General features: G+C 39.9%; 2 protein-coding genes across 2 annotated transcripts; one reads left to right on the top strand and one right to left on the bottom strand.

The window, feature by feature from the left end:
• Positions 1 to 813: 813 nt before the first annotated feature.
• si:ch211-157b11.8 (fibroleukin) lies at positions 814 to 4,210 on the bottom strand. The gene is made up of 6 exons (XM_063474977.1): positions 3,962 to 4,210; positions 3,189 to 3,384; positions 2,757 to 2,834; positions 2,570 to 2,682; positions 2,152 to 2,414; positions 814 to 1,156 (listed from the first exon to the last, which is right to left on the bottom strand). The coding sequence occupies exons 1-6, from the start codon at positions 4,208 to 4,210 to the stop codon at positions 814 to 816; spliced, it is 1,242 nt and encodes a 413-aa protein (XP_063331047.1).
• Positions 4,211 to 7,545: 3,335 nt separating this feature from the next.
• On the top strand, positions 7,546 to 15,711 carry LOC134627785 (ras-related protein rab7-like). The gene is made up of 6 exons (XM_063474172.1): positions 7,546 to 7,864; positions 11,139 to 11,201; positions 12,713 to 12,839; positions 12,994 to 13,212; positions 14,054 to 14,182; positions 14,316 to 15,711. Exons 2-6 carry the CDS (start codon positions 11,149 to 11,151, stop codon positions 14,409 to 14,411), a joined length of 624 nt encoding a protein of 207 aa, XP_063330242.1. The 5' UTR covers positions 7,546 to 7,864; positions 11,139 to 11,148; the 3' UTR covers positions 14,412 to 15,711.
• The last annotated feature ends 1,429 nt before the right edge of the window (positions 15,712 to 17,140 follow it).

The following is a 17,140-nucleotide window of genomic DNA, read 5'->3' as shown; positions in this document are numbered from 1 at the left end:
AAACTGGGCTACTCTTGGTTTAGTATCAGACTGTGAGCTTTGGCTCTTTGGCTTTCTATTAAAGCAGCTGGAGGCAGAACATACAGTAGGGGACTGTGGTTAGACACCCTGTCACATGAATCACAGTGTGATGAAGTTTTAGTTTTAGGAGTTGTGTATATAACAGCTGAGCTCTCTGCAGGGACACGATGACCTCTTGCCTTTTAGTAAACGGTCTCCCATGACTTCATCTGACCTACAATGTCTGTGAGCTGCTGCAGGCAGCTTGTATTTATGTAGGTCACAGAGCATAGACAGGTAGGAACACAAGCAAATTACCAGTATTAACTCATGCATGTGAAGAATGACTTTCATGTGTGGTTTGGGTTGTTTGTCTTGTCCTTAAACTGTTAACACGGAGAAAACATGCCTCCCCTGGCATCCCGTGATACATTAAGGTAGCCTTTTGCAGGTTGTTGATGTGCAATAATGATTCTGGAAATTTATTACAGCAACCTCTGCAATATTTTCAATATGTATTTAACTGTTTCACTGTTATGAAGTAACATGTATTTTTTGCCAGAGTGAGCCCATCATAAAAAAAAGTAGAGCTTCACAATCTGCTGATCACCATTTAAACATTATTTCTTTTACACTTTTTCTTAAATCTTTTAGCTGCCATCTGCATATAACTGATAAGTGACATGAAAGCTATGCTAAATATAGTGACCAAAGCATCTATCGATTATAAAAGAAGAAAGAAAGTGTCTGGTGTGATTATTACTGTAGTCTACTGCACAGCAAATTTTCCCCATTATGTTGTCATCATTATCTTTAGTCTGTTCCCATAAAGTTTTTGGGTCTTGTCTTCATCTCCACCCTCTTGAAGGAGTAGCGCTCTCCAGTTCGTCCATCTGTCAGGATGTACCACGTTCCCCAGTAGATGCCGTTGGTCACCCCGCTGTAGCGCCCGCGGTAGTACCGTCCATTCAGATTAGCTGCCAGACAAGCATCAAACCACCAGCCTGCACCATAGTACTGACCACAACTTCCCGACACGTAACGGTCATAGTCTCGGTCAGCAGTGCTGAAGGACCTGCCGTCGTGGTTGTAGCGCTTACTGTAGCTCAGTGCATTACCTGCATCACCAGAATACTCCCGTGCTGTCAGGCGATACCTGGAAGATAGAGAAACAACATTTGAGGGTTTTTTTTTTGTTATTTTTATGTGTGTGTTGTTTGTTAAAAGCCAAGTAAAATTATGTTTTATATTAATTTCACACTCCCGGCAAGGTGGCAAATGGATTGATTCTTATACAGTACTTTTCTACTCTACTTGAGCAATCAAAGCATTTTATATAACACGTCTCATTCACCCATTGATACAAGCACTTTTGGCTGTGTTGAAGTGCCTTCTAGCAAACATTCACACTTCTAGCAACCTTCACAAACCACCAACCTTCCAATTAGTAAATGACCTGCTCTACATCCTGAGCCACAGCCACACCAAGACAGTGAATGGGTGATAATGGAAAGAGTCCTGGATATACAAGTCTCCTATCTCATTTAGTGTTATGTAGACTATCGTATATGTGGAAAACTAGAATGCAAATAACTGAGTATAGGTGAAAGTGAAAACTTCAAAAACTACAGTTTAAAGTAAGTTAAAGATGGTCATTTGAATTACATAAAGACATTAGGCAAAGACATTATTTGCCTTTGCTAAAGTTTGAAAGGTAATGTTAAAAAACTTTATTAACTTTTAATTTATTAACTCTGCTGATCTGCTTCAGGATGTAGTTTGATCAAAACTGATTGGCAGCCATACAAAAACAACACACATCTCTCAGGACATTAATCACATTTTGACTGGTCACTGAATCCTATTTCCTTCAAACCAAAGCAGAAATAGCCCATTTGAAATATTCAGAACCTTGTCTGTTCGTGTAAATATGCAGTTCATACTTAAGAAAAAAGTGATTGGGCAAACAAGTTTTCATAGCTGTTGTTAATACATGAAAGCAAATAAGATTGTGACTGAAGATAAAATAAATACATTTTTGTTGTAGCTGACTTCCAGACTCAAGTCTCTCTTTTTCTGACCTTTGGTCTAATCCCCAGGTAACTTTAATCACTTAGCGCAGAAAATATATCTGTGTGCAGAGTGCTTCACCTCTGTGCCTCCGAGGCCACTTTGAAGTTGCTGTAGGTGGCTTGGCGCCTCTGCTGGTGCCAGTCCTCCAGCTCAATGCGGAATTGGTGTTGGCCACTGGAGGTAAGGGCATGCAACGCTGCGTTACCCAGCCAGTGTTCTCCTTGCAGATTTCCAAAGCCCTCCCGGTATTCCTGCCATGTTCTGTTGAAGTCCACTGAGCCATCTTGCCGATTCTGGATGACTGTCCACCCGCCACCCGCAGTCTCCATGTCACATTTAGCCTAAACCAATACAGAGATTCTAATATTATAAGGCCCAGATTTTACTGATCCACAGATAGCATGCACATCTCCAAAAGAAGCTGACCAGGGTGGTGTGGGCTTGGGGTGCGGGCGATATGTCTGTCTCATTTATGAGTGCGGTGAATCTGAAATACCTCTAATGCCAGCCCATTCAGGTCAGGCTGGATGGTGTAGATTCCATTCTCTTTGATCCCCAGCGTGTAAATCTCTGCACAGTCCCGAGGATGTAGCCTCTCCAAGGGGGCAACTAGGGCACACACAGTGCATTATTTTTGCTTAGAAATGAACAACAATTCACGTGGCTACCTGTAACGCCCTCACCTGTGGGTGGATGTTGAGTGATGCTCTTGAGGAAAAGCAGCAAGTCTTTCTCCCCCTCTCTCCCCACCGCTGCGCTCTCTGCCAACCCAGAGATAGATTAGGTTATCAGTGAGGCCAGTCACGCTGTTGTCAGGGGCTGAAAATAGACGCTCCCCTGTATACTTCACAGAGAGGATGCATGATAGTGCTCTCAAGGCTTTTTCGCTTTGTGAACTATACCGCATGTGTCTGTGCATCTGTGTGTGCATGTATACAGAGTTTTTGCCATGCTTCTTAGTGCAGTTAAATTCCTATGCACTCACCTATGACCGACGCCTTGCAGGTCTCATTGAGGTTCTGTTTACTATGTGTGGGGGAGCGACTGCACTGGCATTTATGTTTGCGCATGTTTGTGTGTTGCAGAGATTGGGGATATAAAGGTGTACTACTTACCCAGTCGTTTAGCCATTGCCCCAAGGGCCTGGCTGTGACAGTGGAGGTCACACTCTGTCAGCACAGCTGCCATTAAAGCCAGGATGGCCCCAAGAGAATTGCTCTCCTGGCCCTCGTGACTCCAAGGCCCCCCAGTATCCTGGACAGAGCGCATGCAGCGCTGCAGCTGAACCAGGCGCTCTCTGACACCTCCAGTCTGCTAGACAGTGACACAGGTATATCTAAATCATTTTGTGAAAGTCAGAAATGATTCAGCATTGCTTAGTGTTATTCAGTCATGCAAAAAGTCTAAAAATAAAGCTGTGCATGTGCATAAATATCATCCACACATCCTCACACATAACCGACAGCTCAGTTTTGTGTCACAGTGTGTCTCTTACACTTACATCACCCATGTTAATCATGTCCCTAACACACCTGTTCCTGCATGAGCTCAGCACAGCCATATGATGAGGATATTTTTAAAGCAAACCTAATTTTGTCCCTTCTTTGATTGCTGACGGTTATTGTTCCCTGGCTGGTAGGTGGTGCCAAGTTTAGCGTTCCATGAGAAAGAACCTGCTGGCCTGAGTTTGGTAGTATGCCGCTCACTCTCACTACATCACGATGAGTAAAAAGGTAAACTTTAAGGTCTCCCAGGCTGCTGGAGTTAATTGACTGTTTAAGAGTTGTTTCTGGCCCCTCTGAGATTTTAGGATTTTTAAGCTGGGAACTGTGAAAAAAAAAAACCCTACACACACACAATGAAAAGTACTGTATAAAATGTCAGTTACCTTGTACTGAAACTGGGGTAATTCATGTTTGTGCTCCACTTTCCGAGGGACGTCCGAGATTGCTGCAAGTGAAACCCCTGTCCTGCAGGCAGTTGTCCCAGTTTGACCCTCACAAGCCCCGGTACCTGCTCCAGCTCCAGTCCCAGGCTGGATGGGTGAGGCCACTAGATTCTCTTTGCAGGGAGGATTTATACAGGCTGGAGAGGCAACTGAGGATAGCAGCACTCCCACATAGAGGAGAGGAAGCATGCTAAACTTAAAGGAACTGAAAGGAAACATGGGAAAATGTTTTAAACCTCTTAAACCGTGGTCCAACGTTGTTCCTCCAAGTAGTTGCTTTGTGTTGACGATTCCCTGCAAACTTTCTCTTCACTTTCCTTCAGCTCATCAAGCAGTGCCTCTTCAGGCAAATAGACTTTGCTGACTTTGTCCTTTTTTTAAGAGGGAAAATTAGATCTTCATAGTCATGTCTTTGTCCATTTTGTGTTTTCTTCTCTGGGTTTCTTTCATCTTCTTTCTTTCTTCTCAGATCATCTCACTTGTTGTCCCCTTTCTCGTGCTCCTGCTAGTGAGGTTGCTTTGGCTCAGATTCCTAGATAAATGCGGCACTCTTTGCTGTCTGACACGGACTAATGCACCCACCCCCTAATACACACACACACACACACACACACACACACACACACACACACACACACACAATCTGTTCATCTCCTTAACTCATCTCATTGCCTCTCCTCCCCTCCCACACAGCCACACACAGAGATGCATGTTTACACATACACGCACTAAGAATGTGAATGAAAGTGCCATTATATCTCAAACACACAAGCACTTTGATGGCTGTCTCTCATGATTTAATAGACTCTACACCTTGCCGATATGTCTGTCCTAATGATATAAACGATGTGTCCCACCTTGAGCAGCTCTTACGTTTTGCCATCATCAAGGTGCAAATGCGACAATGTTTGCAGGGATGAAAATCCAGCAGATGCTCCAAGTATGTGGCGCCTTCCCACCCATGAACCGTTTTCTAGCTCACACGCTTTTGTGTTGCAGTGTTTGTATTTACAAAGAGGCCATAAAGACTCCAGATTCAATAGGTGTGAGAAGGGAGGAATTTCTCTATAAACACCAGAGTCATCCCAGTCATCAAGATTCTACAGAGGCACGCTTCCAGTAATGAGGAGAACAAATGCACATACGACATTTAGTCTGGAGAGATGATATATTAATGTGAAACCATTTTTAAAGACATTTTCTGTATGACTTTACTAGTATCTCATATCAATCTGGAGGAATTTAGGCCCACCTTTTTTTTTTTACAGTGTTGCTCCATGAACTTTAGCATTTGACATGCCATTCGAGGCCTGTAGAGCCTGAGGTGTGCTTCATGTTTTGTTTTGTTGTTTTTTTCTTTAGCTTTTCTTTCATTTTTTTAAATATGTGTCAACATTAGTGTGAATTTTCTGGGATGTCCACTTTTGGGAAGATTGTGGTATTTTGTTAAGACTCACCTGAATACTCCAAACAAGGCAAACTACAAACACCTCTGCTTTCATAGAGGGGCTGATGATCAATTAATCAAGTGTACGTGATTAGCAGATCCTGCTGCTACTTAATTCCTGTGGAAGTAGTAAGGGTGTACTTTGTTTTTCAAAAAACTTAATAGAGTCCTGTGAAGACTTTCTTTTTCATGACTGCACTTCTGTAAGAGATAATTCATGTGAGTAAAACTGACAATATAGTAAATAACATTAACAGCCAATGAGAAGTAAAAGGAAAAATATTAATGTTAAATTTATTGTTTTACACAGAGTGACAGCCTACATTTGAAAAAGGTCTGAGTTCATTAGTTCGCTTGGTTCTTCTGTTCAAAATGAATTTCCACTGCCCTCTAGTGGTGGACTACTCACTCCACCCATCCAACCATTATCTTAGATGACTCACTGGTGGAGTGTAATAATGCACTATAATTAAAATGACAACTCTAACAAATCCTCCTGAGAACCAAGGATAAGAGAATCTTCCTATTGAACTTATTTTGTGATTTCCTTCCTCTTTGGAGCTAAAAGAGGCCACCCAAATACATGAGATATCAATGGAAAGACCAGGATGTCCTCTGTTTAGTACACCAGGACTTAGTAGGGTTGCTCAAATAAGTCAAAAGATATAACCCAAAAACAAATGTCCATCACATAAATGAATAGGCTGGTTCTTAGGAGAATATAATCTTAATTATACAATGATGAAAAAAATTGGTAGTTGGAGGTTTTGAGAGTGCATAAGATTAGTTAAGATCAGTTCAAGGTGCCTCCCCAGAATGGTGTTTCCCACTGAAAAAAAAATTGCTTTTAAAATACCAAGCTCATGTTCACTGGATGTTTTGTAAAAGTTATGTAGAATTACTTGGAATATGCAGCTCATCATCTCACTCATTATGTTAGAAGACTTAAAATATTGGTTGTGTTTTTGTATAAAGTGGAACAGCAGCTCTGAAGCCGATTTATTATCAATTTAGGGAACTGTAATTACTTGAGTCTGCATTAAGGGGCATCAGAATGACTACAAAGCTCCAACATGGCTTTCTATTATATATCCAGGCTACAGACTTGTCAGGTTTAGCCCAGTTATCTGTTATGTCATCCAGTGCGACCTATCTAGTGCAAAGTCAGGTCTTGTGAAAAAAACGCAACCACGACAATAAGCACACACCTGATAAAAATCATGCGAGTCAGGGTGATGATGTGGTCAGATCTGTCTCAGTGTGGGAGTTAATTTTTAACTGAAAGCTAACGCTTGGTAACTTGCCTGTTTAATCCCAGTGTTTACTGTAATCTATCAATACATAACATCAGCAGGTTATCATTTGTGCTCAAAGCCTGGGTAATTCTGCAATTCAAAAACAATCTACGCTTAAAGAATTTTAAATGTTTTACAGTATTTTATAATATTTTAGTTGTTGTGTATTATGTTTGGTGCAACCCTAATACCAATACTCTGAAACTTGAAAACTTTATTGAACAAAATATTAATTTCTTGACCACTAAGTTAAAGCTAGTCACACTCATACTGAATACTAATTCAGTTTCAGCTTACACTTAGTAGTAGTTTAGGCAAGTTTCTAAATCAACCTTGCCCAAATTTTCACTTTTCATAGTCACATACTTATTTGTTTCACTGATTTCAGTTTTTTGTTTTCAAGCATTTGCCCGAATACACCATAGACACATACACAAATACACAAACAATAATTCAAACTGTTAAAAGGCAGTAGTTTAAAACTTTGTGAGCTAAGAAACCCATAAAATAAAATGGGTAAAATTAGGACAATTGAGTTTAATACTATTTTAATGTTTTTAATACGTGTCTGTCATGTTTGTTTTATATGAATGGCAACAGGGTTGAGAATCAGTACTAATTTTTTTTCTCTTTTCTTTTCTCTGAAAAGACGCGAGCTGTGGCATTTAATGGGCTGTGAAAGTCGAGGATAGAGAAGTTATACGGGCCTTAATTAATATTTCAGAAGGGGGTGTTATTGGCTGTTTACGTCTGACGTAGGGCACAAGCGTTGTTTGGGAGGCGGAAGTGAAAGAAGACAAGGGAGAACTAGGTAGTTAGCTGGTTGGGTGGCTTGTAGGCAGGCAAGCCTTAAGGCAAGTGCCAAATTTAAACACTATTTGTAGATAAATTACCTCGTGAATTTACGACACGGTTTTTGTTGGTGTCGACGTCAGAAACTTTTCTGAGAATCTCAAACGGGACATTGCCAAATCAACGCTAGCTAACGTAACGCCTAGTTAGCAACTGACGCTAGCTGCGCTGCACAACAACGGCTAGTTTTCTCGCAGCCGGCTTCGATACGGTCAGCAAGTCTCCTCTACCGTGTGTTACGAGCTGAAAGTAAGTTTTTGAGACGACAAGAAACTCTTTATATGTATAATGTCTGCCCACTTGTCAGTGTTTTGGATGTCCTGACGCTGTAGCTGCTAATGGTGGTGAGGTGTTTTTCGGCAAAAACAAGGCCGGCCTGTGGCTCCTCTGGGTCGAATCCAACAAGGAAGGAGACCGGCTAGTCGGGGTTGGTCTGTCGGCCAAAGCATCGTAAAAGAACAAAAAAAAGAAAACCCTAAACAAAAGCAAAAAAACACCTCATTGTCAAATGTTGTGAAGGGGGATATTGGTGTCTTTAAACGGTGTTAATGCTCATGCACACAGAGAAGGAAGGATTTTTACCTCAGAACTACACATCTCCGAGTGGCTGATTAGCTACTCGTCAGTGTGTTCTTTGGCTACATCTTGATCCTGGCCAGTGTGAACTTTAAGCGATCTCCTCACCTTTATTGTCTACAGGCTGTGTTAAACAGATGTTATATATGTCTGAGAGTGTTGCTAGGGAATCTTGACCTGTCATGTCTGTATTGTGCGTTAAGTGGGTTTCGTTTCGCTTGTGGCTCACAGGTCACGCGGTTACACGTCGTTCAAGTTGTCTTAATTATACAACGCCTATTGCTTGTACCAACAGGCTCGAGACAGAAAAGAAACATCTTGCTATACATTTATTCAAGTTTTGAGTATTTTACTTTTCAATGACAGATGCTGTCTGACATTTACGTCTACCATTTTCTTATTGTTTCATAAAAAAATACTGTGCACAGTATGATGACACACATATGGTCTTGCACAGTGTGGCTTTTTTTTCTTCTTTTTTTAATTAAATGGTTGGAGTTGAAAAACTGCTCCTCCGCTGCAAACAGCCCTGTGAGTTTGGATCAGTCCTAATTTGTGTCTTTTGAAGTTGTTCAGCATATCTGTCTCTTCACTCATACTTGTTATAGCTAAAATACACACGTTTAAAAAGATGATCCTTCACTACTGAAGCATCTGTTTCCCATGTAGAAGCTGGTTAACAAGGACATATGATGATGGCTTCCCTCTGTGACCTGGAGTAATTGACTGAACATTGAGAAATGTCTGAACTCTGCTTTCCAAAACTATTTTTAGTTTGTTTTGTGTTGTTTGGTTTGCATTTATAACCCATATCAGAGGTGAAGACCAGATGCTCTGAGCAGAAATGTATGAGCATAGAGAAACTGTGGTGGAGTCCAAAACTTCATGGTTTTTAAAATAATAAATAATAATGAGCCTAATTCATGCACAGTCATTTCTTAACTGAGAAATACTGTATATTCATTCAGGCAGAACAAATTATTTAATTTGTTTTGATCATTTTAGTGAAAGGCCACCATCTCATTTTGGACTGAACCGCCTGTCAGAAATTGTAGTAGTTATTGAGAAATCATGGACTGCTGTTCATGAAAGTTTAAATGTCTGATCTCTGCTTCTGCTGTAATCATGTGACTAATTTAAGCACACCTCCATGACAGTGTGTTGCTGTTGTTCATGCTACTGTCAACTATTTTGTGCTTCACAGGTATTGGATTTCCACTCAGAAAGAATGCTGGTGCTTTCCAGCTTATGTTTGTGTTTTACTTTAGGAAACTGATGCATGCAGATTGAAATGAAGTGTTCATGTTTACTGTTAAATGTTACCTAAAAGGTTATTGCTTCACCACCAAAACAAGATACAATTCTGCCCTCCTTATTGACAGTGCAGTACTTTTCCCAGGTTTTGTTTTTTCAGTTGCATTGTGATCAGTGTTTACATAGCACCGATAGGACAAAGGTATGGGAGAAGATAAAGCAGTGTCTTAAGAAATCAAATTTTATTTTGTCTATCTAGTCTATTTGTGTATGGGAAAGGTTTATACATAGCCCTTCAAGACATTAATATACATTTTCACTGGAACCCACTGCAGAATTGGACAGAACCTAAAAGATTTGCTATAAGGTCAGATTTGCGTCAACACTGTAAGCGAAGCACTCATCGCAGATCCCATCAAAGCTGACATCTTGTTGCTTGTGGACATCGTAGGCTCTGGTTATCTAAGTAATATTCTAATGTATTTACTACCAGATTATATGTCAAGCAACAGTTTTGTGCACTCTAATTTTCACTCACTTCAATCACTCGCCTGGTGGTGGTGAAGTTTCTTGGTTTCCACCAACTTTACCTCGCCAGCTGTTATTTCACCCTTAGTTGCTCTTAATCGCTGAATGCCATTCACTTTCTCTGCTCTCTTGTTGAAGCAAATCACTTTCTGTGTGGATGCAGCTTCAGTCTTGCATTGTATAATGATACTGGCTGACAAAATCTTTTTTTTTTGTCCTAGTGAAACACCAAGGTATCTCATTTTCCTCTTTTTTTATTTTAAACATTGCATTCTCAAATAAACAATTGATCACTTAAAGGGGGTGATACAATATAATACAACACATATTAACTTAATCATGCACTGGGTACGCTCTTGCTGAAATCTCTTTGATGAGAATTGGGGGAAATTGTGCACATCCCTGAGCAGTAAAGAGTGTTTGAGTGTTCAGAAAAGGCACAGATTGCACAACAGTTAACTACAACTCTTGCTCAAACTAAAGTGACATACCCACTCTGGCTGACGTAATCCATTGGTCAGTCAGTCAGATCAAGTTGTTTTGTTCAATACTCCAGAATTTAGTCAACATTTTAGCCCCAAATTGACTAATATGTGTTTTTCACTTTTGTATAGATTCTGGGAAAAAATAGATTTAATTTTATTTATACATCTATATGCATGTTGTCTCCCAAGTCATGTTGTATTTGTGACTGTGGTCATTTTACATAATTATATCTTGCAATGGTTGACGGTGTATTAAGCGTTACATTGTGCAGCATTGGTTTGTCAACTTAGTGACAGTGAAATCAGCAGAAAATGTCTCATATGTCACTTGGTTTGGACTTTGAGGAGGAGTCAATATTCTAAGTAACTTCCCTGTGTGTGTGTGTGTTTAAGTGTGTGTGTTGAAGTGAGAGAGAGAGAGATATGTTCCTCGTGATTTGCCCAACAGCTTAGGAAGCACATGACTGAAATGAGTGGCGTTCATACATGATTGGTGCAGGGCCATGAAACTCAACACATAAAGTTGTCCAATAGGCCAGTCTGTAAAGAAACTGAATTATTTTTTGTATTGATTATGTTGTTCCTGGTATATAGACAGCTGGTGGTTAGGTTGTGACTTGCTATGACGAGGTCAGGAAAGCATTAGTAACTAAACCCTCTTGCTTTTTGTCTTACTGCAGCTGTGGAAAAATGACATCCAGGAAGAAAGTGCTCCTGAAAGTCATCATCCTGGGAGATTCAGGGTGAGTCACACAAACTATTCAATTTTTTTTCCTATTTTTGTTTTGCGGTTAATGTCTTTTAAATTTAATTTTACATTGCGGTACTTCCTCGTTGGCACAAGTTGTTGTGGTGGTGCAATAAGCTGTCGCCAGGCAGAATACAAACTGTGCTTCTTGTATATACAGCCCTTATCTGCTGCTAATCACTACTATTGCTATCAAGCTCAGTTTTCATGCTCATTATGCCGTCTTTCAAAAGTATTTTTTATATTACAATTATTCAAACATGGTTTCAAGGGAACTTTTAATTTTTCACAATAATTTATAAAAAAGCTTGGTAAACAGTGTCATAAGAAACCTTAAAGCTGGGTGAACCTGAGAACACTGAAATCTTTTTAGTATCTCTGTTGATAATATGATTCACCAATAAATTACAGTATTTTATATGTAAGGAAAACATAATGGCCAAACAGGTTGAATCAACCACCATTCATTCATTTCTTATTGTTAAGCCAGGCTGAAATGTAACTCCAGGCCACTGAATATTATAACTTGCAAAAATTAAAATAGGAATGATCCCTGTTTTGTTGAATCATATGACCACTTGGAAAGAACACCAAAGTTGACTCTGGTTCTTTGCTGATTGACCAGTAAGATGAATTTGTAGGTTATGATGTAAACAGTTCTCTAGTATGCTTCAGTAGGAAATATACGTCTTAATTTAGAACATAGCTTAATGTGCACCTCCTGAGAAATTCTGCATTTCAGGTTGACACAGCCCGCAACGACTGAATGGCGTGGCAGGTTGTAGTATAGGGTTAAGAGGGGTTTCTGGTTATTTCATGAGTTAGGATGTATAATTCCCACAGATATCTAAATCAGATCACTGGTCTGTTTTGTATCTGAGTTTTCTAGATGCAAATTAGTTGACTCTTTTTCACTCTAGTGTGGTGGTAAAGCATCTGAAATGGTTTGTTAACTGTGTGGAGATACCTTAGTTTTGTCCTTGTATTTATTTATGTATAACAACAACATAGCAGTTTGGCAGGTAGCCACACCTGAGAGTGAGGCAAAGCCTTTACTCTTTGGACTTGCTAACCATTCTCTCTTACCTGTACCAATCGGTGCTCTGTCACCCTCACAGGTCAGTAATTGTTTGCACTGATTAAGGATCACGTTAAATTTGCTGAGTGTGTCTTCTTATTCCACAAGAATGACACACTGATAACATCATCATAGCATGCAGCATTTCAGTTTCCTTTATCGCATGCTTTACGACCCTGTAAGTGGCTATACTGCTGTACAGACCATTTGCTAATGTGGTTGGCGAAATGGTTGAAGCAGTCATCATTTGTCTTATATGTAGTGGATCCTTGTATTTAAAATCAGCTCGTCTCGATTAAGATGGATACCCAATGTGCTCAAGCTGGTGGAAATTCTAAAAGCTTTAACCACATTCATATATCACCAAACACAGTAATTTAATTGCTGCATATTTCATATTTCTGTTGTGCTGCTGTTTCTCTTCTCAGTGTTGGGAAGACCTCCTTAATGAACCAGTATGTGAACAAGAAGTTTAGTAACCAGTACAAAGCCACAATAGGAGCAGACTTCCTGACGAAGGAGGTGATGGTGGACGACCGACTCGTTACAATGCAGGTGTGGTATAATAACTAGTCGGAGGACTAAATTATGTGAGGACAAATGAAGCTTTAAGTTTTCATGGATTCAAGCACAGTTTTTTTGAGAGTTGTTGTTTTGTATTATCTTTAATCCTGGTGTGCCTAACTATTGTTCCTCTTTCATTGCCTAGATCTGGGACACAGCTGGCCAGGAGAGGTTCCAGTCTTTGGGTGTTGCGTTCTACCGTGGAGCAGACTGCTGTGTGCTGGTGTTTGATGTGACTGCGCCCAATACATTCAAAACACTTGACAGCTGGAGGGATGAGTTTCTGATCCAGGCCAGTCCTCGAGATCCTGAGAACTTCCCGTTTGTGGTGCTAGGCAACAAGATTGACTTGGAGAACAGACAGGTTGGTATGAGATTCCTGGTTCTAGTTTCGTTGTTATAAGAATGACTTTAACTATGACTTTAACTTTGCGTGTCAGTTGTAAGAGCACACAGCACACTGTGGCTGTTACTGTTGTGCTGCTTTGTTTGGTGGATCTGTAGAAGGAGAAAAGACTAAATCATTAAAGACTTGCTGTGACCATCAAGATTAGCGCAGGTGTTGATGGGGTTAAATTGCTGTGTAAGGAATGTTAGAGGACTTGGTGAAACTACAAAAGTCACTTCACCTGAGCAGAGGACCTTCTTGTGGCTAGTGAAGTGCATGCCTTGACTGGGCCTTTGTATAAGCTTGGAAAGCTCGCCTCAAGTTTATGTGTTGCATAACAATATCAGAGTGGCTTTTTTCCAGCTGAAGTTCAACGATAGTAACTCTAAACATTGAAGTAACTCTTATCCACACTTTGAAGTGGCATAATCAGAGCATTACATTACACATTACAATGTGAATTGACAAATTGACACCTCAGTAAAGCTATTCACGCCAGACATCCAAAAACCAAAATAAAAGCAGTTTTGTGAGAACAAATGATACATGTTCCACCTGAAAGTTGTGCACTCACATATGAGAAATGCTTGTTGAGCAGTTATTGCCCAAATGTAGCTGAAAAATCAACGTTTACTTTTCCTCCAGCACTGGGAATATCTTTTTTTATAAGCATAATATGACTTTGTATGCTTGTGACCTAAATATCAATACCTATATCATAATCAAATAATGCAGAAAATTGAGTTATTGTATTGTATTTTACAACTTATTTTAGCTTGTTGTTGTCGATGGACTCAATCTCTCTTTATATCCACAGGTGACCACCAAAAGGGCTCAGGCCTGGTGTCAAAGTAAGAACAACATCCCCTACTTTGAGACCAGTGCGAAGGAAGCCATAAATGTAGAACAGGCATTCCAGACAATCGCACGTAACGCACTCAAACAGGTGAGTTACAGGTTAATGGGGTGTGTGTGGTGTGCTGGTGGTGGGTTTGAAATGGCTTGTTGCATTGTGTGATTGTTGAATTTTAAAAAATCTTTCTGCTTTACTTAACTTCTTTTTTCTTGGTGCCTTGCAGGAGACAGAGGTGGAGTTGTATAATGACTTCCCAGGGCCCATAAAGCTGGGAGGGAATGAAGGACCTAAACCCGCAACAGAAAGCTGCAGCTGCTAAGAGAAAACTTGGACCATCTTCTCTCTTGGCTTTTTGGAAACGCCCTATCACTGGTTACATCACCTCCACCTCGCTCCCAGGGAAGGGAATTCCCTACTGGTCTTCCTCCTCCATGCCATTGTTCATTCCACCGACACGACCCTTCGCACAATGTGCTGCACATGGATGTGTCCCCCTCACAATTAATACACAAATTAATACACTAGTGTTCTCTTGTAAAATATGTTGACGAGTCCAGCGCCCAAAGATCACACAAGAGAAAAATGACACCCCCCAGCCCCACTCTGACCTCACAGTCCCTGACTTGATTGTGAGTGATCTCCTGTCCCAGCAACCCATTTGTGCAGATGATGCTAGACATTCACGCTGAGGGGACAAGATGGAGCCATTTTCAGAGTGCAATTGGGAACTCTAGATGTCCTAGCTGATTATCTTTAATGTGAGGCGATGTTGGCTAATGTCAGCATCCCAAGTTTCGCATTCTCTGATTTCTCTTTTGCTTTCTTTTGCCTATCTGTCAATGAATAATCTTGCTGAACTATATATACAGATGTATTAATTGGCTGATGATGTTTTTGAAGCCAATCTGAAACACTTTCTTCTTTCTTTTTGCACTTTGTATGTTTTTTTTGCCTTTAAACATTATACAGGGATGACTGATTTTTGGGCAACGTCTGCTGCCAGATGCCTTTCAAATTAGAATTCCTCACTCTTTCCTTTTTGATATGTCCTGAGAATTTGTTGAACACTCTGGTGATTATCTTTGCCTTTGCCCTTCAAGATTGTGCTTAAAGGGTTTATAACTGCCTAAACAGCACAGTAGAAATGTTATTAAGTAGACTCAAAGTAAAAGCTGAGTCTACTTAATAAGTCAGTGTAGAACATGGATTAATTATCCCTGATATATTAATATTTGCCTTTTGTGTAACATTACTTGTACTGCTACTATTACTGCTGTATATGTTCTGTCCTTTCATCAGACGTCTTTCATCGCTATAGAATTACAATATGCATCACCAACACAGCTTACACCTGTCTTCTGTCATGTCTTTGTTATTGCTGTTCTATCTATCTGCTTGTAGCTCAGGTTGGCTAAGTACTTAATATTTTTAACGGATTGTGTATTACAGTGTATAGATGGTGAAGGTATAATGGACTGAAATCAAATGGATGTTCTATCTTTCCATTTAATGAAAATATCCAATTATTTGTCCTGGTAGTACTCCTCCTTATAAGAACAAAATTACTGCAATGCAAACAATGTTGTCAAAGAAAATTCGGACATCAAATAATAAAACTCTTGACTATATTAACAGTCTGGCATTCTGTGTCTCAGTGTATGTATGGTTGATGAAATTCTCAGTTTCTTTTTCCATTCAGACACCCCCTCAGGTGTGTAATTGTGTGAAGCCTTAATCACAGATGCAGAGAACTGATATACATTTGTTTTGTTTTTTTACTTTTTCCATCTACTTTGGCCTTCATTTCACAAAGTTTGAATTCACTGTAAACCAGTTAGTGTTATTGGTATGGTTTGTTTTGTTTTTTTAAGTAAATGAGAAAAAACTACTTGTATAGGTGTTGAATGCACTGTGCTTCATGTTTTAAGTCATTAACTTGTTATCAGTTACTTTTTTAGGTACACCTGTTCAACTGCTTGTTAGCTCAAATATCTAATCAGCCAATCACATGGTAGGGCAGGGGTTACTTTGAATGGTACCAAAAGGGCTGATCTAACAATTTTAGAAACTGAACTACTATAACAGACTAGTGTAATTTTTTTCCACCAAAAGTGAAGCACCACCATTGGTCAGATTATTCTCTTAAAAGCTTCAAAAGGGTGTCATCAGCTTGTCCCAAGGTCCAGTTCAGCAGTTCAAATTTACAGAGGAAAATTTAGCTGAGCAATCAGTTACAACAGCGCATGACTGTCAAAGCAGCCCGGCCTCTAATTTTATCCATCTGAGTTAGAAAAATCCACCTATTTAGTTGGGCATTGTTTGCCTTACTTTTAGAGGCAGCAAGTGGCCTTTAGGGGCACTACAGCTTCTAATTTTCAGTGGCAATTTCAATTTTCAAGTTGGAACTAACTCACTTCCTTGTTCACCCATTTCAAATTTCCTGAACTCAAAAGTTTCAAACACAGGATGGAACAATGAACTTTAATGAAAACAGGGTAAATCCCCCCAAGATAACTGCAAACATGGCAACTCAGGGTTCAACATGCAGACTGGTGAAGCTGGGGATCTAACTACAGACAATCTGATCCGCTGATGACTCCTAAACCACCCCTCAGGAAAAATGATGGAGGACATAAAAAAGTTATTTAGGCTTTTTCACTGCGCAGCAGGGATAAAGCTTCTGTCCATAAAAAGCATCCTAAAATGCCCCTTCCTCTTTGTGAAATTTTGTCTGGGGGAATATTGACGTCTTTAAATAGACAGACTATGTTAAATAAATATGCTAGACATCTTTGTGCTAGCGTTGCAGGCAAACATGTCCTGTCACGTTTGTTTTCTGTGTTGAATAGTTTTTCTTTCATTTGTGACTTGCAGGTCACGCAGCTACCTACGATTGTCTGATCATACAACAACTATTTCTTGTACCAACAAGCTTGAGGACAAAATGAAATCTGTTGCCATAAATGCAACAGATTGTACTTTTTAATTCTGTCTGACACTACCATCAACTTTTTCCCAACAGACGTTGTGCAGAGTAGAAAGACTGAG

The sequence above is a fragment of the Pelmatolapia mariae genome, linkage group LG5, assembly GCF_036321145.2.
Source record: "Pelmatolapia mariae isolate MD_Pm_ZW linkage group LG5, Pm_UMD_F_2, whole genome shotgun sequence".
Taxonomy (NCBI): domain Eukaryota; kingdom Metazoa; phylum Chordata; class Actinopteri; order Cichliformes; family Cichlidae; genus Pelmatolapia; species Pelmatolapia mariae.
Note: the sequence above shows the minus strand (reverse complement) of the source record. Positions and strands in the feature narration are given on the sequence as shown.